The sequence below is a fragment of the Pseudorasbora parva genome, chromosome 10, assembly GCF_024679245.1.
Source record: "Pseudorasbora parva isolate DD20220531a chromosome 10, ASM2467924v1, whole genome shotgun sequence".
Lineage (NCBI taxonomy): Eukaryota > Metazoa > Chordata > Actinopteri > Cypriniformes > Gobionidae > Pseudorasbora > Pseudorasbora parva.
Window position 1 is genome coordinate 32,930,348 of NC_090181.1, and position 25,197 is coordinate 32,955,544.

The 25,197-nt window shown below is 37.7% G+C and overlaps 1 protein-coding gene across 4 annotated transcripts in view; it reads left to right on the forward strand.

Annotated features, from left to right (window-relative positions):
• The window catches only part of kiaa0586 (KIAA0586 ortholog), a 157,239-nt gene that overhangs the window by 41,304 nt on the left and 90,738 nt on the right, over window positions 1–25,197 (forward strand). For all 4 annotated transcript variants that reach the window (XM_067455911.1, XM_067455910.1, XM_067455914.1 and 1 more), the window contains 3 exons: window positions 13,069–13,264; window positions 14,485–14,595; window positions 17,380–17,591. In XM_067455911.1, the coding sequence (XP_067312012.1) occupies window positions 13,069–13,264; window positions 14,485–14,595; window positions 17,380–17,591 (519 nt within the window). The remainder of the gene's footprint in view (window positions 1–13,068; window positions 13,265–14,484; window positions 14,596–17,379; window positions 17,592–25,197) is intronic.

Here is a 25,197-nt window from a genome sequence, read left to right on the forward strand (position 1 = left end):
CCCAAACTTTTCAACAGTACTGTACTTTTTTATGGAAAATGTGTTGCATTTTCTTTTTCTTTGGAGCATAGATGTGCTGCTGCCTAGGATTTCGGCTTTAGACGTTGTACAACAGCCTAAGTTTGGTTTGGAACAGAGTTAAAATGTCTGTTCTGGAAGAACATGAAAAACGTGAGTTATGTGCGCACAGTGTGACGGAAACCTTGAGGGATTGTAAGAGGAGTAATTCAGAGGAGAGTTTCATCATTCTGGTGTTGGATTCAGCACTGTCCTCATCTCTGTTTCTCTCCTTCAGGCCCAACTGTGTTCTGTCCTGTAAAATTGCTTTTAAATTACATTTCTAGGTTTCTCCTAAGATTTCCTTTACTATCTCTGGAGGAGAGGAAATAAATATCCATTCGGAATATCCAATTTCAGCTACTTCTGCGCTATGGAAGTTGGCAGTGAGCTGGACACAATGTACCTGTCAGGTCTTTAACCCTCAGTGTTTCCCATTACAGTAAACCAAACCAAGCTTACAAAGTTCCGTAATCTAAAGTCTTTGAATTATCTTTAATTGGACGCTTTTCTCAACAAATAGACATATATAAATAATTTATCAGAATAATATTAATAATTAAAGTGATCAAAATTTGAATTGATTGACGACTCTAATAAAGAGGCATAGTTGAAATGTTAAAATAATATCTGTAATAAATTGATAAGATTCTCATGCAGGGTCTGTCATCGGAGCACATTTACACTTTATACTCGGTCTGAAAACATAATCATCTGAAGATTGGATATGATGAAGAGTGTTAAAGGAAGGAGGGCACCATGTACAAATCATGATAAATGTGTGTGAATGAGCCGCGCTCACCCATGCTGTGCCGCCAGAGCTTCACTTCGCAGCCTCGGGCATCAGGTGGCCGGATTTAAATAGCAAGGGCCGAGGCCACATCTGTTGCGGCTGGTCTGGTGGAGAGAGCCGCCGATGCTCGGGTCTGTGTGTGCGAGATGACATTTAGATGAGCGGGGATTTACCCAGCAGCTGTGCAGACGCTGGTCTGCATGATGGATGATGGGTCCGGTTGCCTAATGTACAGCACAGAAAAACAGTTGTGCGCTGTTGCTCAATGTGGATTTTCATCAGAGGCAATGATTCCCTTCTAAACCAGAATTATCCATAGTTTGCGTGTGTGTGTGTGTGTGTGTGTGTGCTTGTTTTTGTGACATATCAGGACAAAAATGTGTATAATAACATGTGTATGACACAGGTATTACATAAAATGGTGACATATCAGGACATTACCCCATGTCCCCACTTTTCAAAATGCTTATAAATCACACAGGAGGAGTTTTTTTGAAAAAGTAAAAATGCAGAATGTTTCCTGTGATGGGTAGGTTTAGGGGTAGGGGCAGTGTAAGGGGATAGACAATACGGTTTGTACAGTATAAAACACATTACGCCTATGGAATGTCCCCACAATTCACAAAAACAAACATGTGTGTGTGTGTGTGGGTGTGTGTGCGCGTGCGCGTGCGTGTGTGTGTGAGACAGATTTACATTTACACTAGCTTAGTTCTGCTGCACACCAATTATATCTACACTATGTTCAGAAAAGAATACTAGCGATTCATGTTTCAACTTTCAAGTAGTCTTGTTACGTTTTTGTCACATGACCTCTTTATGACATTTATTTAGCGTGTGGGTCTGGAAATTAATATGGATCCTTTTTTCATTTTGGCTAAAAATATTAATCAGTCCAATAATAAATCAAGAAGGAAGTGTCTCAAATTTTAGATTGATATCAGTTGATTTTGCTTCTAGATTATTCATCAGTTTGGAAATAGTTCTTCAGTTGAGCCAGTGCATTGTGGGATACAGTAGGTGTGCTCTGGTAGCATTCTTAGTCTTTGATATCCATACAAATATCCATTGTATGCATACTGGAAAATAGCATGAGTAGTATGGTATTATGCATTCTGAAACATAGGAAGGATACTCTTAAATATTGTCTTCCTCTTCTAGACTATTGTTTTGGATGCATACTACCATACTACTAGTACTATTTTTACAGTATCTTGAATCATGTTGTATGGATAGTTTTAAATATATATTTTTATCTATGTGGGTTTGGATGCATACTACTCAAACTATTTTTGCAGTATGCAGTTTAAACACTCTTATGTGGATATGCATAGTATTGGCTATAGCATTCCTCTTCTAGACTAAATGGGCTTGAATGCATAATACCATACTAATACACATTTTCTTAGTAGGTTTATTGTTATGTGCATATGTATAGTCTTGCATATTATTTTCCTCTTCTAAACTATACTTATACTCTTTTTGCATAATGTGTAGTCTTAAAGTATGCTGGAGTTTGTTGTGAAATATGCTGGAGTTTGTTTTTGGATAAGCAAGGAGGATTTTTCTTGAAACCCTCCCAAACAACATGTGGTGATGTAGATGCTGTTTTATATTTTTGTTTAGGCTTTCTGACACAAACACTTATTGGTGTGCAATAGGACGATATAGACACACATCCTCTTCCAGGCAGATTCATAACATAGTTGACTGGAACTTCTTAAATATTGATGATGGAAATTGGCATTTTCAATGCTTAAGCTATTTTCTTACAATCACTTTCTATTTTGTGAAACTCAACAATGTTTTACTGCACATTAGAACTATATTCTTTGATTTTACTCATTGTGTTGAATGATTAAAGTGATACTTCACACTTTTTTCATATTAAACTATGTTATTCCCTTAACTAAAACGAGTTGATACATACTTCTCTCGCCTCAGTGAGCGATGTCTTTATTAAGTGTGTGCACTTAATCTCTCTGACGCGCGGTGACGATCTGATAGCCTTTAGCTTAGCCCACTAAGCCCAGTTCCTTCACTATGGTACCAAACAGAGATTAAGTTAGAAGCGACCAAACACCTCCACGTTTCTCCTATTTAAATACAGTTACACTAATAGTTGAACGACTTAGTCTGGTGACATAAAATAAAACGTGGCACTTTTCTAAGCAGATTTAAAAGGAGAACTATAAGCGGAATAGCACTTATGAGAGTACTTCGATTGGGATTTAATTTCTGTATTGACTTGCTACTGTTAAATAGACCTAATGTAGCTGAAAACTAAAGCACTGTTTTTGTCATATTGTTTGTCATTTGCATTTTTGCTTAAAAACAAAGAAAACAATAAAAAATCTATATTATAATTGTAAAATTATATTTAAAAAATATTAAAGTACTCGTATCATGAAATAAGATTTTGATCATCCCAACCTGTTCAGAAGTGAAAGGTTAGTGAATGATAACATGTTTGCTAATGTGATCTTTGTAAGGATGTTCACACTTGCATGTATAGCAATAAGAGGAGGGAATGGGCAATAGCCAGGGCAGGGACATGCTGGCCAAGTGAATTTTTAGTTTAAAAAAATAAATAAAACAATGAATAATAAGTTCTGTTATCATATTAATCAATTACTTTTAATGTTTTTTGTTTTGTTTTTTTGTTTTTACTGTGTTATCGATTTAGTATCAGTATCAAGGTATATTAGTCTGGTATTGCATCGAAGTCATAATTTAGGTATCGTGACAACACTAGCGGTCACTTTTATAAATATAGTCAGCAGTCAGAAACCCTGCTGTTTTTTTGTTACCTTGGTCTCCCTCGCTCTACATGAGGTTCACCTCGGCGCAGTGAATAACCCACCTGCCCCTGACATTTCACTCTTCCTCACACAAATGATATCGCTTCACCAGACCGCACGTTTGAAGCTCACACGGCTTCCTCCCGCCACATTTCTGCAGCCTACTGTCGCCTTTTCCTGAGCAATTGAGGTGAGAACAGTGGGAAACCTCGCCCTTCCTCCCCCCTCTGCTTTCCCATCTCCTTTCACCTATTCAGAAAGAGGTTTTTCCCCTTTCGTTCCTGCTCCAGATCGGCTATGACAGACAAATGAAGCCAGACACGGAGTGCTCTGATTGGACGGAGTGAGAAAACACATCTTCTTTTTCGTTCTTTGTACTATTTTTGGTACAAAGCATTGCAGATTTCGGATAATGAAGCGTTCTCCTCTGAAGTCCTCCAAAAGAGTGATTCTCCAAGCTTGAGGTTTGGCGTCTCATCGAGTTAAACCTTAGGTGATGTCTATCTAGACGATAACCGAAAATGTGGCACAGATTGATAAAACGCTCTTTTTTCCTCTTGCAGCTGACAGAAAGTCAATGTTCAAGTTGAGAAATATTCGAAATGTGTAACTTTTACGCCCGACGATGACAGGTGTCACCTATTGATTATGTTTTCATATTGGCACGAAAACAACCCTCAAATGACTGTGACAGGAGAAAAAAAAAATCCATATTCTATCTGGCAGTGCATCAAAAGGACATCCGTGCTCATTTTGAGAATGAATCTTATCAACATACGCACAAACACGGGCCCTCATTAAACGCCACAGTTTGTAGCTCAGAAATATGTTCGCCGTTCGTTGAAGGAGACATTAGCATCGCGTGACCTCTAGCAGGGCGTTCTCCTCCCCTGCCTTTATGTATCTACACCCTAATCAATTTGAGCGAGATCAAAAAGCCCGACATCTTCCTCTTCAAATGGATTGGCTCCTTTTGTGGCATCTTAAGGCTGATTGAGGGAAGTGTGCTGTGTGGAATACATCAGGACAACTGCCGCCCCATGCAGCACTGCTCTCGCCTTCATGTTTATTTATTGCAAAGCCCCTAAAAGGCAAAAAAAGCACCTGTTTCCTTCCCTGGCTTCCTGTCAGCAAATGAAACCTGGGGACAGAAAGGCTGCTCTGATGAGACGGATGTCTAATGCATCTGCCTGTTGTGCGTCTGTTGCCAAGCAGTGGATCAAACACAACACTGTCTCGGGTTAACGCAGGCTTTCCAACATCAGACGGTTAACCTTGAGAGATTTTGGGTGTTTTGTCTATCATATCTGTCGCGTAAGGGAAATTATTTAGACCTGTAATGTTTGGAAGCGTCGACCGTCAGTAATTCAGGATGAGCGAGATGTTCTTGTCAAGAGTTGAAATCAAGTTTTGTTTATTGCATTGTACATTTCATAGACTGCGAGAGACTGATCTGGTATGGTTGTTTCACATCTGGTTTGTCTGGCTATGCTGCGCTTTCCCTCACTTATTGCACTGCATTATTTTATTCAGCCTGTATCCTTTTATACATAATTTTTCTCTCGGTGCTTATTCCCTAGTTTCAAAGAATGCAGTTTTAATTGCTGTGTAAATTAATTTATACCACTTCTGAGCAGCATTATATCTATATTTAGGGCTTGACGTTAACACCCGCCAAATGCAAGTGGATTTCAGCAGTGGCGTGTAATGCAGTCACTCCTACTAGCTAGTTTGGTGGGTTGAATTGTATATCTAATATAGGCCTGTACATTTTGTAGTTTTTTAAAAAGGCTTCGACATTAATAAACAAAGCGCAATGTAGTGTTGTAAAAATATATATATATTTTTTTTGATACATATCGATTCTGAAATGCCCAATACCAGCTATGCTTTCTTGCTCTCTCATCTGTCTGACAGCAAGTGACACACAAACCCACCTCCTCTCACTCACTCGTTTAATTTGCTATAAATGAATATTGTTGGTGTTACAGGGCTTGAATTTCGGAGTGGGATTGTGTGTATTCTGCATAATACTACTCATTACTGCAGATTTTATGCTCTTACCTAAAGTGCACATTTGGGCTATCATAAAAAACAAAAAACAGAAAAAAACATCTTACGAAATAAAGTTTTTCCCTCAGAAAAATGTACTTTCCTCTCTTGTCAACATTATAGCTTGGTGCATGCATAGACAGTAAAAGAAATGGACCGAGGGATCCCATTGACGTCAACGGCGAAAGAATGAAGTCAACCTAGGGGCACTCACTTCCTGATGGCTGAGCGAACTGCGCAGGCTCAGACTGAGCTTGACGACGTAGATGTGACGTGAGCCTCCTGTCTGACAGCTGTAGGTCTTCTAGTAGATGTGGAAAGTGAAAGCTGAATCACGTTGTTTAAATATTTTCTCCTGTTGCTTTTGGCTCACTATGGGCTTCTCCCCATTCTTCCCCCTTGACTTTATCAGACTTTATGTCTCCACGTCCCCCCGACTGTCTCAGACAGTAAAAGATTGCCTGCGAGCGTCTCCTCAGGTCTATACGGTAATTTCTCAACTGTGCGACAGAGTCGCGTTGGTTATGACGCAATAGTTAGCCTATTTTTACAAAAACAGCTTCTGCGGGGCGATAGTGTAAGATACAAGGTAATGGAGCCTTTTATACATTGTCGTGTTTCTTTAGAAATAAACAATGGACAAATGGAGTCTTTAAACGTCTCAGATGTAAAGTTATTCACTGTCAAAGTGACTCAAAAATGAATGGGAGTCAATGGGATGCTAACAGCAGGTGATGGCTTGGTTAGCAATGGCAGCCCCTAGGGGTGGAACGCTTTCCGAGCGCTAGATTACCCCCTTGGGTGCATGTGAGTGCAGCGCGCACACTTCAGTGGTGATGGCGCGCGCTGTGTGCGTCATATAAGGACGCACACTTAAAAGTAATCCGATCAGGTCGTTTACATGGTGAAATGTTTTGTTTGATCGATTCATGAAAAGGTTTATCCCACCACTCTCAAAATGTCACTAAACCCCCCCACCCCTGTTTATATGGAGCATTTCCATTCAGATTGTACTTTTAAACAGATTACAGTGCTCCATGTAAACGCACCCGACTGTAAAAAATTGTGCTACATGGCACTTTACAAACTGGATAGTTTATTTATAGTTCGATTACGGATATTTCACGTCATGTACGAATGCATATTCGAATATCGAATATAAAGTGACAGCCCTAGTTTGCACGCATAAAGCCGCATAAAGCTCTCAATACGAGTTATTTTTCACTGCTTATATATTGTGCTTAAACAATCAAATAAACATAAAATAATGTAAAAATGCCGGTATTAGCAAGTATTCACGTAAATACAGTCAGTTGTGTTTTAAGTGAGTGTAAACAGTTAAGAGCGATAACAAGTGTATCAGTGTACTGGATCCGTACATTCAGTCTTAAAGTGACAGCGATATTATTGAATATATCTATATGCCTTTTTTCCCCTATGGTATTGATGTCAAAATTGTGGACAGGGAAATGGCTGAGTGGCTTATAACTTTGGAAAACCACTAGCCACAGTGGCTGGTGAGCAAAAAAGTTAATATTAAGTATATCTAGATTGTATAAACTCGGAAGTGATTCTGTGCCACCTTTCAATTTCTATTATTTTTTGTCTGTTTGATTATTTGAAAATCTTTTAGCAGGTAAAAATATGAAGTGGAAGTAATTGGGATCAACAGAAACTCAGCCACAAAGTGGTAGGCCGCGTAAAATCACAGAGTGGTGTCAGCGCATGCTGAAGCGCACAGTGCGCAGAAATCACCAACTTTCTACCGAGTCAATAGCTTCAGACATCCGAACTTTGTGCAGCCTTCAGATTAGCTCAAGAACAGTGTGCATGAAATATGTTTCCATGGCAGGTGTATCCAAGCCTTACATCACCAAATGCAATGCAAAGCACCGTATGCAGTGATGTAAAGCACACCCCCACTGGTCTTAAGAGGGCTAGACGTGTTCTCTGGTGTGACGAATAACGCTTCTCTGTCTGGCGATCTGAGTCTGGGTATGGCAGTTGCCAGGTGAACAGTACTTGCCTGACTGTATTTTACCAAGTGTAAAGTGTGGTGGAGGGTGGGTTATTGTGTGGGGTTATTTTTCAGGGGTTGGGCTAGGCCCCTTAGTTACAGTGAAAGGAACTCTCAATGTGTCAGCAATTGAGAATTTTTTTTATAAGAAATGTTGTACAATTCCATGCTCCCAACTTTGTGGGAACAATTTTGGGATGGCCCTCTCCTGTTCCAACATTCCAACAAAGCAAGGTTCATAAAAGACATGGATGAGTGAGTTTGGTATGGAGGAACTTGACCGGCCTGATCTTAACTGATAGAACACTTTTGGGATGAATTAGAGCAGAGACTGCGAGCCAAGCCTTCTCGTCCAACATCAGAGCTTGACCTCACAAACACACTCCTAAACTTGGTGGAAAGCCTTAAAGGATGTAAAGGCAGGCGTCCCAAACTTTTGCCAATATAGTGTAAGATGGTCACATCAGCACCAAGCTTCAGACATGCCCTCCGTCGAGCGCTGGCGTCTGTGCCCGATGTGAATGCAGCGTTAGTAATCCAGTCAAATCCAATTGATGAATTCAAATCCCACCATATGTTATTTCCTGCTATTTATTTCCTGTCTGAAATTCCATCACATTATGCAAGTTAAAAGCACCACAAATGTTTCATATTCTTTTTAAATCTATGAATAAAGGAAATTATTCCATTAATAAAAGTCGATAGCATCTCATACTCCTCTATATATTGCACAGGGCAAGACTGAACTTGCTTTGCCACAGTTTTCTCTAACACTCTCTCAGTGCCTGTGATGCATAATTGCCTGAGATTCTTCTGCCTTCTGTTCTTTGTGCACAGGCAGAATGAATGGCTCTCTGTGTGTGAATTGGAGTAAATAGACACGTTTATGTATGCGTCGGAGTGTTGATGAGAGCGTGTAAGCGTGTAGATGCTTATTAACTGTTTCATACTGCAAGCTTCAGAAAAATCATATGAGAAGGCTGGCGTTGGACAGCACTCTGCACACCATGTGCCCGGCCCTTGAGACTGGACACTGTCTGTCTTTCAGCTCTGACCTTTGTTTTGAACACAGCTCTGGGAGCAGTTTCTGTCCCTCCCTCTCTATCTCTTTGTCTCTCTGTATCTCATTTCATTTTCTTGCTTGTTCCAGTTTCCTCCTTCTCCCTTTTCATTTTTTTATCACGCTTTGTATTTCTTTTGCCATCTCCTCTTTGTTTGAATTTTCTTCTCCTCTTTGTTGTGCCACCAGATTCTCTCTCTAAATAAAGTAATCATGCTCAGCACTTTATTTTCCTCGGTGTGCATTCTCACATGACAGGTTTCCTCTCTCTCTGTGGCTTTAAAAGAGAACACCGATCCTTAAAAAAAGGGGCTGTCCAAGGAGATAAGAGCCAACCTGTGGGAAAAAGCAATCAGAGAAACACGAAACCCATATTAACCCACAGGACGACAGTTAGCACTCAGACCAACACTGATCCTGCCTTTTCAGATGGGAAGAATTTCATGGTCTGAATCTCAACGATTTTAAAGGACATGTCCAGGTGACGTCACTACCCAATTCAAATAATTCATTTATGTTCTTTGGGCACATGATGTGCAAATAATGCCGTATACAATACAGGCCAAAAGTTTGGAAACATTACTATATTTAATGTTTTTTTAAAGAAGTATCTCATACTCGTCAAACACACACACACAATTTCAACCAGTCTCATGGTAATTTTGAGTACTTACATAGTAGCATTGCATCCTTCATATATCAAAAAATTATTTAGTTGTATTAGATTTATAAAAGACAGATAAGCTATACTGACTCTTTCCAAAACCCAGCCGAACTAGTGGAGGAGTGCAGTGGGCAGAGCTAAAGACACACACACAATACATTCATGGCATTATCCCGTCCTGGATAACTTCCGAGTCACTATATGTTTGTGTTGTTTACATTGTATGCACTTATGCGCCGATTGCCAACAAAACACAGACATTTGATGAAGTTTCACTCACCGCCTGCAGTTTCAACTCGTGACCGGGAACAAGCAAACACACTTGCAGAACTCTCTTGCTGCTCTGGAAAAACAAACTGCATCCACTGTTTCCTTAACGCTGGGTTATTCGGGAAACTGAACAAAGTTAGCCTGACAAGCCAGACCCACATCAAGATGTTTGGTCTGGAAACTCACCATAGACAGAGCTCAATCCGAGGGGCGGGATAAACGGTTGTCTTTCAAACTCCCTCTGCACGCGATAGGGTAGCGCTACACCAACCAGAGCAACGAAGTTGAAGCAGAGCTCGCTGACTGATTCAGCCGTTCGCCGTATCCGGTCAGCTAAACTCCGAACACATCTTCCCTTTTTAAGAATGACTTCAGTGCCGCTCTTTGTTCTTTTCTCAGAGAAAAGCTTAACTCCAAGTCTTCCAGAGTCACGGTCAGAGCTGATTCGAAAGACCGCCGCCGTTCCCCAGTTTCTGTGTTTACTAGAAGCACGCAAACGCAACTCCCGTCATCATTATGGCCCCGCCCGCCGACTCTATACACGATGTGATTGGGCCGTCCAGATTCGTAGGAATACAGCTCAGAAGGGTATTGAGAGTTCCTAGACGACACTTGCGGGCAAATTAAATTTGCTGCCGCTAGGGTGCGTCTAGATTTCTAGGCTAGAACAAAGTTATCTTTCCCTTAAAACCAGAAACACACTTTTTTAGTGACATTGTTGATTTTGTGGTCTAAAAACAGAGTGCTGCCGGCAGCTACCATAACCCAAGTGAAGCAAGTTGCTTATCCGGGAGAAGTGCCCATTCAAGGAATTCCATATTCCATGGTAAATCCAGCCCGATCTGCCGGCAATTTGATTTCGTCCTGCAGCTCAGCTGGTAACCTGTACATTTTTCTATCCTGCTTCCGTTACAAATCTGCGGGGACCAATAGCAAACCGGATTAACACAATTTTTTTTTCTGCACAAACTGCAAAAATCTCTTGATGCCATTGCTGCTTCTGCAAACCGCTGATAAATGCTACAAACCAATATGTTTGTTGACACATTTCCTGCCTGGTGTTTTCGTGTCGCTCTGCAAAGTACGTCACCCGGATCATTGAAGGTCTGACTGATTGGCTCACTGACTCACAGCCGGACTGATTGGTTGAAGGACTATCCAGTTGCGTCATTTTAATTATGCCCGTTGATCACACCTCTTGTGCAGTAGAAAATACAGAGCAGACTCCGCAGACTATTGCTCATTCTTAAAAGATTGAGCTTGGTCTGGTGATACCAAGACATGGAATTCCACCCATTTTAACGTAATACATTTCCATACTTGATTTTTTTTTCCTTTTTTTTTCTGAAACCTGTTTGAATCCAGAAGGAGTGTATTTGGCACAGAAATGCTCTGCCATGCATCCAGCTCATTTAAAAAAATGGGAGAATATGCACTTAGTTATCTAAAAATAATGTCACAATGCAAAAATTCTTACTGGACATAAATATAAGCATTGTTTTATTTATATAAAACTTATATTTTCTTTTCATTTTGAGGTCAAATATGACTTGAACATGTTTTGCTGAGATTCACCCCACAAGATTAGCAAAACTGCTCTAGACTTTAACATCCTGTTTAAATGCATACCTATATTTTTCCTAGTATGTCAAGGAAAGTAGGTGTGATCTGAAAAGTGTCTTTTGTGTCATTTCAAATTGGTTAGCATGATCTTGGCAAACTGAACCCGTCTCCGGGTGATTAATTGCTGCAACATTAGACAATCACTGTAGTGTTGGAGAAATGGCCTTCAGAGTAACGTTAGATTGACTGGCAACCCAAGACTGTGAAAACAGTCCAGACTAAAAGCCCTTGGCTGGAACCCGATGAACCCCTTCAGCTAAAGACCCTCAGGCCCCTTCATTACAGCACACAGACGTGCCAGTATAAATACATATTTCGGCTCTGATTCGGGTCTTACGCCTGATACCATTCATTTGAAATGTGGTGTAAACGCTGAGCTGTTCAGACAGACAGTGGGAAGTGTGAGCATTGGGCAGATTAGCAGACGTCCTCCGGCAGTGTTTCAGGGTGCATGCTCATCCTCCTCTGTTGAATAAGGTGAACATCACTGGTGGACGACCTCAGTGTCCTTTATCTGAACTCCATATGTTAATTCACAGTATAGTACAGTCAATAATACTGTTAGTTGGGAAAATGTGGAATTTTGAGATATCCATGAGATCGCCATCGCCTGGTGTCCAGATGTTAGCTTCTTACCTTGTACTGGTTCTTAAATGTACAGATTGACCATTACTGTGGATTTCTTTTATGTCATATTTTATGTCATATTATGTAATTGAATGATCAGCTTTAAAGTGGTGGTTGATTTATGATTTCACTTTTTAAGCTTTAGTTAGTGTGTAATGTTGGTGTTCTACATCTACAAAGTTACGACTCTCAAAGTTCAACGCAAAGGGAGATATTTTCTTTTACAGAAATCGCTTTTTAAAGGGATTTCAACAAATGGCTGGTAGGGACTACATCAAGCTTATTCATGGGTTAGTAACATCTCTGACACTAAAATGTACATAAAGCTCGCCCCCGGGAACATGCAACAAAGGAGTGAGGCCATGTTGAGAAGAGAAAGAGTTGGTGTAGTAGAGCATTTTTTCTTTCTTTTCATATTTATTGCAATAAAGTACATAACACAAATGCAATAGCATGTCATAAAAACAAGATGAACATAAGTTATAACCATAATTAAACTAAACTACCTGTTCTATCTTCATGCAGCATATATTCTCTGGCTCTGAAGGCATCTTACAACAGTTCCCACATGAGCGATTTATAGATTATTATGACAGAACATGCTAATCGATTACTTGAAGATAGTTAACTCCAAATCAGCTACATTACATAAATTCATCAACTAACCATTCAGAAATGCCCTGTTGCATTTTATATTTTGTTGTCACTTCTTCTTGAGTCTCTCCATCATTGTCCAACTCTGGTTTGAACATGAACGGCTGAATAGTTTTTTACCTTTTCATTGTGTGTCTGCATGAGGTAATCGGAGCTGAAAATAAGAATTATCTGTGGGATATTTTGAGCTAAAACTTCACATACACACTCTGGGACTTATTTTACATCTTGTAAAAAGGGGCATTATAGTACCATTTAACATCAGACAAGCAAATCGAAATTTTGGTTTAAAGCATTCCTAGTTTGATCAAGGATGCATACTGGATGTATAAATCCAGTATGTACAAGATGTACGACATACATCCAGTATGTACAAATCCATAAGTGTACAAAATTTGGCTTCATATATCCATGCCCCTAATGAAAGAAATTGGACCTTTATTTTCTCAGGACAAGCCAGACGCCACCTAAAGCACCTGCTGCTCGTGCACAGCCAGAAGATTTAGCTTCCATGAAGCCACAGACCGAACAGCAGAACCTAGGACAACATACAGATGTGGCTTCGTCCAGCTCGACCGTGCAAAGAGCCAATCAGATGCTGCAGGATCTGGGGCAGCTTAAAAATGAGATGAGGAGTCTACTGCAGGTAAGAGCTTCACAAATCAATACGAACTTTCACACTCTGATCGTCCTGCTTTTGGTGTAGTTACTAGAATGGATCTCTGCAGTGTCATTATCAGTCTTGGCCAAAACAATTAAATTGATTTGCTTTCTTCTAGTAATTTGTCAATATTCTCAAACAGATCTCTTTCTGTTAAATATATAATAGAGTATATTATTTATAGCCTTGTATTAATAAATAAAAAGCTATGTAGCAATTGTTTTGTCTCTAAATTCTACTGATATATGTGTAAATATAGACTATCTACTGCTGTAAATGGTATAGCAAAATATAATTTACCAGTGGACAAATTTCTACTGTTGGAATATATACACGATCATATCTTCCTGTCCAGCTCTTGCCATTGATCAGCAGGTTTCTGTTCATTTAAAGTGGCCCAGTGACAGTCCAAGTGTTGAGCGCCGTATCGAGTTAATCTAATTGGAGAGGGACCACTGATGAAATCAAGCCGAGACACGGAACCGAGACACGGAACCGAGACATCCGTGCCTCACTGACCAGACACCAATTTTTTCAATTGTTTCTTCCCTTTGCCACCCACACTAATAAATTACAGCGCCTCTTCGTTCTTACCAAATGTGCCACTGCCTGTTTCCATCCATTACTGTCACCCTCGCTCTCCCAATAAGCCATTGAGTTTCCAGGCACGTCTTTTGCGGCTGAAAAATTCCATCAGCCCAGAATAATGTAACATACAGCAAATGACACATTAGCATATAATTGAGGATGCAGGATTTGAATGCTCTTTGGCCGCTGTCAGAGAGACTCTCTCTCTCAATAGTCTGTCTCTCTCTCTCTCTCTCTCTCTCTCTCTCTCTCTCTCTCTCTCTCTCTCTCTCTCTCTCTCTCTCTCTCTCTCTCTCTCTCTCTCTCTCTCTCTCTTTCTCTTTCTCTTTCTCTTTCTCTTTCTCTCGAACTGAGGCAGCCAAGTCACTAGTCTCACCGTCTGGCCTGTTTTAATGGAATGTCACTCACATTGCACTCTTGTTATGAGCTTCCCAGCAATATCCTATAATTTTGGCCATTTTGTGAATAAAAAAAAAGTTGTATCGGTACCACAGTTTGCTTCTGGTGCTAAAACATAGCATATAATTATTCAGTATCTTCTGCATAAACAGTATGTGTAGCAACTAACAGTTTGTAGTTTGCAACTAAGACTCTCCATTTGATCCATGTCCTTCCAGACTGCTGATGCATTTCCTGTGCAGAATGCCAAGTCGACCCAGAACAGCAGGAGCAGCCATCTCGCCCCCTCCACCACAGCCCAGCCTCCTTCCACTACCCCCATCTCCATGGTAGGTTCCCATGGCAACCCCATCCTCTGCAGTTCCAGGTTTACGAGCCTTCTCCTCTGTGCAGTTTCCATCCACAACAACAGAACGACACAATTGTACTTTTTGTATCCTGCAATTTCAGCCCCGCTGTTATTCAGAGACCGCTTCGATAAATCAGTGTTATCACTCGTTTACACCTGGGCTTCAGAATAAATGTGCGCCACCCCTCCCAAACGCAGCCGCAGCGAATTTTTGTTAGAATTGTTTCTCTTTCTTTTGCCCGAGTCAATAATTGCATCCAACCATTCTGATTCCAATTCGTATGTGTTCAAAATGTTGAATTATGTGGATAGCCACACTGCGTACTTTAACCAAACAAACTCACTCTGTCATATAATTGACCGCTTATCTCGTAAACGTCTTGTGAATGTGCCCCGTGTGCCCCTTTTGCTTAATATCGCTCGGTATATTATGAGGACAGAAAGTACTGCTGTAAGAAAATCTATCGAAGCGCCTGATTAATAGTATTCTAGCGCCTCCGATGTAGCTGAACATTTGACAGGAGCACAGGGTTGAGGTTAGAGAGTCCCTCGTCAAGGCAAGCCTGCCAGAGCAGCATCTGCCGGCCCATGTAATGGATTTATGAAGCTCTCCGACAGATTTATATTCAGGAGAGGATGAGAGGGAGAGACAGCCAAGGACCCTCGGTTGCCCACTTTCGTGCTTGCCGAGAAGGAACGTGACACGTATACTACAGGGAAAGACGCAGAGGTTCAGGCGAAATTTACACGGTGCAATGTGCAGCAGTCGCCTGTATTTGATCTTGAATTCTTAGCGCACGTGTCACAGCATTTTCGGGATCCAAACATGCAATTGAGGAGATAGAAATGGGGAATAAATGTATGAGACATTAATACAATACAATTTTGATTAATGATGATGATTCTCGACAGTAACATGAGAAAATCAGGGGCAGTTGGCTGTACTGTCACTTGACTTTACCTATTGCTTGCATATATTTATTACATGTATATGTATTTATTCTTTTTAAACTTAAACATGGTTTTCTGTGGTGTATTAAATATTTTATTGCAAATAATGCTGATTTAGTCCATCACCAAGGTAAAATTATCCTTGTGGCTATTATAGATAGAGTTCTGTTGAAATTGCAAAAATGATTTGTGATAGAAGCTTCTGTTACAATAGGTTGTAACTTAATGTTTAATAGAAAAGAGAAACAATATAAATATAGAAATATAGAAACAATTCAAATATTTTTTATTTATAATAAATAAATGCATAAAATTGACATGTAAAACATTTAAAGTGAACAAATAAAGGCTGTTCAACTTTATATTCATCAAAAAGTATCACAGTTTTCACAACAATATAAAGTAGGACGACTGTTTTCAACATTGATTATTATAAGGGATGTTTCTTGAGCAGCAAATCAGTAGCCTGACGTGGTCATACTCAATTCTAGTCAGAATATGAGTCTGAAACTGCTCCATTGGGCTGTGATTAAGGGGCGTGTTTCAACCGAACCAGGAAAGACCTCAATTGGATTGAACTACAACCAATCAGAGCCTCGAAGCGACGCATTGTCAAATGTCAACAGGTTTAAAGCGACTATTATGTGACATATAGACCCATGACTGCGAATTTTAGCAGGCAACCTTGCCAAAATAACACACATTTTACCCCCCAAACGCCATTGTTTAGGGCTAGTAGTTGGCGGGTTTTGTTGTAAAAACTTGGCAACCCTGTCTGCACGCGCGCTGAAATCAGGCTGGAATAAACAATCTTTGCCAGTGTTGTAAAAAAATAAAATAATTGAATGATACACAGAGTTCTTACCCAACATGATCTTCATTTCTAAGAGAAATTGTGAAGGTGAATGCATATACAAACAAGCTCTCCGTTTAGGATTCGAACAAATATAATCCAAGCCCCTTTGATGACGTGCATAATTACATTACTGTTGATCATCTGTCCATCATCGTCTAAAGCCCGCCCTGATGATTTCATTGGTCCGAACAGTTTCTGTTCAGAGATAATTACTCCTCTATGGATCGAGGCCAGACCGAACTGCCCGACCTTCACATTTTGTGAGCGGGGCTAAGTTCGACTGGCATCCAGGCTAGCAAATCAGCATATTAGAATGATTTCTGAAGGATCATGTGACACTGGAGGAATGAAGCTGAAAATTATGCGTTACCATAGCAGGAATAAATTACATTTTAAAATATATTTAAATAGAAAAGAACTTTTAAATTGTAGTAATATTTCAGTTTTTAAATAAATTCAGCATTGGCGAGCATAAGAGACTTATTTCAAAAACATGAAACAAAATCTTGAAACAAAATCTTATAATATTAAACAATTTAATAATAATAAATTATAATTAAATTATATATATTGCCTAATTTAATTATTTCTAATCATATTTAATCTATATAATAAGTTATTATATATCACTAGTAAGCTATTTAATTGTAATCTTGTTTTGTAGTGAGACCGGTGAAAATGTTGGCAAAGCAAATAAAAATCTGAACTACTGGCCTGTCAGCAAAAAAAAAAAAAAATCCTGATCGTTGAGTTCTGAAAATGCTTCCGATGCCTCTGGAAAAAAATCAACAACAACAGCACTCACCCCTAATGGCTCATTGCAGCATTCCATTAAACATATTTATCATATTTATTCTCTGGAGCGGCACTCTTACAAAGACGGTTTGTTTTTCCCCTTCGAATATACACAGTCATTTAAATGCATCCAATATCTCTCAATCTTTCCTCCTCTCGCAGCCCCCAGAGCCGGATGATGTGATTGCCGACAGGGCTGCTCCTTTAAAAAGACCTAGCATCCGGCCGCCCACATCAATGTTTGAGGATGCGGGACTGGTCCTGAAGCAGGTCAGGCAGAGCAGGAAGGTTCTAGAAGAAAACCTGGAAGCCATTTTGAGAGCCAAGGATGGAGAAGTACTTCACTCACAGTTAGAGGCACTGTCGAAAAACAGGTATGATATGTCCTTGTACAAAAAAGTACCACATAGACACTACCTTAATGGTACCAGTTTTAGTTTAATAAAATGGTATAAGAATACAATAATCAGAGACTCTTACTGAACCATGATACTTCCACAGTACTTCCTAAAGGGAAGGCTTTTCTTTCTTTTTTTCTTTTATTTACGATTTCTCATGAGTATCAGTGTTGACATTGGGGAAAAAATTTGCCACAAGAAATTGCTAGTCATAAAGTGTAGCACATTTCCCCGTGCCTCTGAGAGTGCTGCTGGTTAACTTCTGCATGTTTTCATGCTTCTGAAAGTTAGGCCGTGCTGAGGCGGTGAACCGGTATGAGATTTTGATTGACAGCTGGCCTCAGAGCACACTCCAGGCAGGAAAGGGCTAAGCCAAACGGAACCATCACTGTGATTGGCATCTGTCAGTGGAGGCCTCTACCCAGATGCTGCCAAAGCGATGCTCCATCTCAATATATTCAACCCGTAACATCACCTCTGAGAGCCGGGCATGGTACCACCTGAGGTTAACAGCTCTGGTATCGCATTAAACCCGGCAAAAAAATATTAGATTAACATTTTTTAACAATAAAGGCTGGCAGGTTTGTCAGCCATGTGGGGTTTTAATCAAATTTGACTGCTCGCTATTCTAAAAAGATTATTGTAATTATAGCTTTTGCGGCTGTATTAATCTTAAGGCACAATTCAAATACATCTTTCCATCACTTTCTTCTTCTTTTTTTCTAAATGTTTTAATGATGATAGGAGTATGCGGATTGTTATTAATCAGTCTTAGTCACGAACACAATTCATGGAGTAGTTAAACTAATAATGAATTTTGGTTAACCATTATTTTAAGGTGTCGATGTTAAAGTGTTATTATATATTTAAGTATTGAGTAATATTAATTAACTACATGTACATTACTAGGGTTAGGGTAGGATTAGAGTTTGGGTGAGGGTTAGTTGCATGTAATTATGCATAATTTAATGTTATTATTATAGTAAGTACTTGTAACATGTAACAAGGACACTGTAAAATAAATTGTTACCTCATATTTTTTGTGTGAAAAAGAAAAAGGAAAAAAAAAATTATGCACATCTTTAACAGCAGTGAAATATTTTACAGTTCATGGCTAAAAAAGTTCAAAAAATGAATTCTAGTTTTTATTTAATATTTATATAATAATAATAATAATAATAATAATAATAATAATAATAATATTTTTTAAATTATTTATTATATAACAATAAAGATTTCTGTGATTATTATTAGTGAATGAGGCAAAAATTGATTATAGGTTCACTTATTATAGGTTCACTGAAATGAACCTATAATAATAATAATATTAATAATTTAGAAAACAACGCATTCAAAAACTTATTTAAATTAAAATAAATAATTTATTTAACTAATTTCAAAGAGAGTCTGATATTTAGACCCTTTTTGTTAACTGGAAATCATGTTACTTGGATATATCTCAATAATTTTTCAATTGTTATTATTTTTTATTATTTCAATTGTTATTATAATTGTTATTTTGTCCATTTCCAGCTCCATCACAGTGCTATCCTGTGACCAAAAAACCCGCCTATAATGATTTCAGTTGTGGTCTGTTTCATGAACAATATTTATGAGATAGGAAAACTTTGCCTATATTTCACATAAAGAATGAGTCATATGCATGTCATATGGTCTACTCATGTTGTACTTTTATGGAATCTTGTATAGAAAGAGCTGCGTGAAGACATCAAAAATGTCTCCTTTTGTGTTTTACGGGAAAAAATAACATTTGAGTGTGTAGGTGTGATGCTTTCATATTTAGGTCAGTGGAGTCAGTCCTGAGCCCTGGTCACAGCATGCTGCCGTCAATAGAGACTCACCACCAGGAGATTATGTCACTGTGAATTATGAGTTCGCCTTTGTTTGCAGCTTTTAAAACCTGTGACGCTCAGAGCCATGCGAAGCGGTTCGAGGGATGTTTTAGCTGGGGTAGAGTCTGCTTTAACCACGTCTCTTGGAGAGTAGTAACGCTTTATAGCAGGAGGTCAGACTCAATCTTGCCATTCTGCCTGCTCTCAATGTGACATTACCCCAGGCACAGAGCAGCTAATGGCTTGTGATACACCACGAGCCATAGTCGCTGCCTACACCATGCACATTTCCAGAGATACAGAGAGATAGAGACGTGGCAGCGGCAGAGTGCTAAAGCAGCAGTTTAAAATCTGAAATGGAGAAGGCCGCCCCAGGACTGCTGTCTGTTATATGATGCAGAGGCTGTGAAAGGAGAAAGAACAGCAGTGTTCTCGCTTTCCTCAGGCTTAGTGCAATGTCAGTGCTGGAAAGATCACAGGGAACCAGTTTTCATTGCCAAATATTTTAAAATATTGTAATTAGCGTTTGACTGATTCACAGTGGGGTAAAAAAAAAGTCAAAGGCCACTAGTGAATAGGCTTCTGTTTTACCTTTTTCTAATTTTCTAATTTTTAGTCCAATTTTTTTTAAATTTCATTGCGCATTATATTATCAGCATAACAATTGGACTGAAAAGTTGCATTTGTGTCATTTAGCAACATTTAAGCTGACATAAAACCTTAAATTATTTTAAAACAAGTTATTATAATAATAATAATTGTTCTTGTTATTATTGTTAAAATTATCGGATGTCTGATTTGCTAATAATAATAATAACAGCATTGATTATTGTTGTTGCTATTGAGAATAATGAGAAAAAATATGTATTATTATTATTAATTTCTGGAATTTTGGATGTCTCATCTGCTAATAATAGATTATTCTTATTGTTGTTATTATTATTACCATTATCAATAGCAACAACAACAACAGTCAATGCTATAGTGGAATGTAATGTCATTTGTGTTGTTGTTGAAGTTGATTATGTATTATTATATTTTGGTACTGAGAGGTTACCACTTATCTGAAAAGTGAGCTTAGTTTTTAGCTTAATATTTCCAATATTTTGATGCCATATGACACGACTGATAAATTACACAATATCACCCCAGGTGAAAAAGACTAAAAATGCACTCGAAATTCAAGTAGTATATTAATACAAAAGCACAATGTATTTATTGTACTAAAAACAATACAATATATTTGTATTGTACTAAAAACATACTCATATTTTTTAATACATTTAATAGTATGTATTTTCCACCTGGGGCTTGACATACATACAGTATTTAAATCTAAATTAATATTTAAAAATGTAAATGTATTAAATACATAACACTGACTGTCCAATGCGTTCTGAATGAACATGAATGATTTTGCGGCTGTTTTGACATTATTGTGCTTTTGTTTTAAGCTGAAAGCTTCACCACAGCCCAACAACGACAGGGTCTGCTTTTCTTGGCTCGGCGGTCCCTCTCAAACCCGTCTCAGTATCCAAACTCTTCAAACAAAATGTCAGCCTCAATGTTAATTGTCTCCAAAATGGCAGCTGCAATCAGCCCCGGCTCCTAATACTTGCGTGTGCATGAAAACACAAACGCGCTGATTGATGCGGCTGCCTCTCCCTGCTCTAATGGCTTTGATCTTTTCCTCTGCTGAAAGGTCGCACGGATTGAGGTGCCAGATGCTGTTCTGCTCTCCCCCGTTCACCGGTTTAGCCCACGCCACCCGCGCCGCAGCGAGAGAGCGTTTCACGTCGTGCTTTATGTGCGGGGCTTGATGGATTCATTCATTTGAGGAAGTGACACTGCAAAACGAGACTGAAGTTCGATTTTATTCCCGCCATCCATCGCGGTGAAATATTAATGAGGGCATTTGCAAACCTGAAACTTTCAGATCTTTTTTTATTCTCCTTCATTATGTGCCGAGTCCCCCCCCCTCCCCCCTCCTCCCCCTCTGAAAAAGTTACAGCTTGGGTAAAGGCAATATTTTCTCAGTTTGAGTTTCAATGACTTTGTAATTGTAATTATCCCATGTGCTGAAAATCTCATGAAGGGTGTTGCATAATTCAACAGATGGCAGAGACTTTGGGTTTCAGAGTCAGTATTGAGATTTATCACTCCTCTCGCTGCTTCAAACTGACTTTCTTGATGTTTCCTGCCATCTACGCTGTTAATCGTTATGGCTCTTTTCCGTCGGTAGCTGAGGCTCGCCGTTCGACCCGTGTTATTTTCAAGTTTCCTGTCGGCTTACATCATAACTTTCGGAGGAAAAGACTGGCTTATTATCAAGTTACGTAATTGGTAGTTGTGTCAACTACTCCTTAAAGAGCGCTTGATGATTCTGGTAATTACCCTGAGAATTACATCCGTTGTTAACCTCAGATTATGTGCTTTTATCGTTCATCAGGGACCAAGTGCTTGGGTTTGATGCTTGCTAAAGTCTCAGTTGGTATAGTTTTGATTTTTAGACAGTTATACTCCAGATATTGTGTAGACTAATTCCCAACATTAAAATCATTTATCTTCTTTTTTCACTTGCTCACTGTATGTTAGCAATACCTTGCTAATTGTTTTATGAAGTGTTTCTCTTGGCACTGCATCATCTGATCTGTACTTGTGGAAACCTACTTTACATTACTGTTGAAAAGTAAGTCTTGGCCTCTGAGATTTTTTAAATAAGTCTCTTATGCTCATCAAAGCAGAGTAATATTGTGAAATATTATTGCAATTTAAAATAATTGCTTTTTATTCAAATATATTGTGAAATGTAATTTATTCCTGATGGCAGAGCTGATTTTTCAGGATCATTACTCCAGTCTCTAGTGTCACATGATCCTTCAGAAATTATTCTAATATGATGCTGATTTGCTGCACAATAAATATTTCATAATGTTGTCAAAGTTAAAAACAATGGCAGCGGCTATTTACTAAATATGATCTAGTTGCTATTTACACCAAGTAAACCAAAATACACTAAGTATAGCAACTAGATTTTATGAACACTGAGTGAAAATAGCATATTTTCTTACTGATAATTGCTATTTACACTAAGTGCAAATAGCAATAGATCCTATTTACACCGTGTTAATAGTAATTAGATTCTATTTACACTCAACAATAGTAATTACATGTAATTTACTCTTTATTTTGACAGATACATACTATTTGCACCTCAGTATTGTTGTACATTAACAGGATGCAATAATAACAGTGTGAATTATTATTTTTATTTAAATTATTAAATGGATGCCGCCTTAAAGGAGCACTAAAAGCCCCCCCTACACCTATCCATAACCCTACCTGATAAATGCTTTTATTATAATTAAACATTTTGTTAGGCACGTTATTTCCACATTTAGAACATTTTCTTGATTTTTAATGAAAATAAATGATTTGATTTGTGATGAGAAAAGAGAGAAGAGCAAGCTCTGCAAAAGGCGGATTCCAACCCGTGTTCATCGTGACAAAACAATGATCCATTAGCCATACGCTTTACTAAAAATATATATTTTTAAAATCTTGTTTGGTACAGCCAGGCATTGTTAGGCGGTGTGAATAGCACTTGCCAACAAGGCACGCTATTTGCACTTAGTGTGAATAGACACATCCCAAAAAACAATTGCTTAATATTTTTTGTGGAAACTTTTTTCCATGATTGTTTGAGTAGGAAAACTTTTTTAACATTAATATAAACATCTTTACTATCACTTTAGTGCTTGATTAGAAAATTGGTTTATAGTTTTAATTATTCCATTTATTCCTTATCATTAACATGTTTAAATTGAAATGACATTTAACATGGTGTGTTTTTGCATATTTAATAACCAGTTACCTATTAAATTATAAAACTAAGCTAAATATGGTCAAATTAAATATTTCCCCTTCTATGTTTTCGACTATGAAGCTGACAGCTTAGTCTACGAGAACTGGTTAAGCTTGCTTTGTTATCAAGATAATGTATAAAAGAAAATAACATTTTATTTCAATCTGCAATATTTCTGGAGCATGGTTTTGTTGCAAAAGCATGCTTAAAGGGATAGTTCACACAAAAATGAAAATGCGATGTTTGTCTACTTCAGTAGAACACACATGGAGATTTTTAACTCTAAATGTTGCTTGTATAATGCACAAAACAATCGGTTTCTGCAAGAAACCAAACAGTATTTATGTTATTTTTGTACCTCATATCAGACGAATCTCATCTAGTATTCCCAATGACATTACTTCCGTCGAATAAGGTCAAAATCCCGGCGCGATCAATACATATAAAATTAAATTAAATATATAATTGAGATTATTCTGGTTAAAATTGCGATTGCGATTTAAAATGTAATGATTATTATTTTATTTATTTGTTTATTTATTTATTTATTTTTACAAATGAAAAGTGTGTATATATAACATTTTGTGTTTATTTATTAATATGACTAATAATTATTATTATGATTATTATTTCTGCAAAAAATATTTAAAAAAAAGAAATATTACCATTATAATAAAATTGTCATAATAATTACAAATTAAAAATAGAGTATGTCAGAATAAATATAACAAAATATTATTCTATTATTATTATTATTATTATTATTATTATTATTATTATTATTATTATTATTATTATTATTATTATTATTGTAATATTTTACAGAAAACTTATTTTACAAAAAAAAAATGCTGGGTTACCTATTAATATGCAGACAGCCTATGACTAAAAACATTAGGACACTAAGGAGTTATTATTAAAAAAAAATATTGCACATCCTATATATATATATATAATAACAACAAACAGATTTTAATAAAAAAAAAAAAAAAAAAAAAAAAAAAAAAATATATATATATATATATATATATATATATATATATATATATATATATATATATATATATATATATATATATATATATATATTATAAAAGTCTGTGTTGTTTATCTGTGACATCAATTTTTTTAAAGTCTATGTTTTTAAAATGAAATATGAACCTCATGTGCATCCGCTGTGAGGGAAAAAACTCCTGTACAATGAATAAAAACATGAATTGTCCTATAAATTTATATTTTTTTTAAGTTTTTAAATGTATTATTATTTTTCTTCTTATTTATTACCCCAAAGTTTCATTTCCGCCCTCGAGCGGAAACGACACATTTGTCTTGTAATATAATGACGTTAGTTTTCAGGAAATCCTTTATGTGAAGCTAACGCTGCTGCAGGATAAATAAACAGAAGATAGAAACGCTTTGTTTAAACATGACGACAATAAACACCGCTGTAGCAAAATATGGTGTATTTGAGTTCTTCAAGCAGTCTAGGGTATTTTCATAATAATAAAGTATATTATAATGCAGTTCTGATTGACAGACATCACTGTATAGAATACTATAAAATAATGCATCGTCTGCGACAAACACTCGACTGACGATATGAAGTGAGGTAAAGCACGTTATTAAACGTTGTATTTTGTTGAACAGGTTTATGAACGCTTCACTAGTTTGTGAAGATGTGTGACTCCTGTTGCTTTTTCAAACGCACATTATAAGCGACTCAAACTCGCAGTCTTTCCGACAGAGCAGCATAACTCCTGAACACAGAGCTGCTCTTCACGAACACACTGGGCATTCATTTATTTAATTAAAATCGCAGCCTTAAAGCTTTCATAATCGCACATTACCCAAATCGCGATTGCGG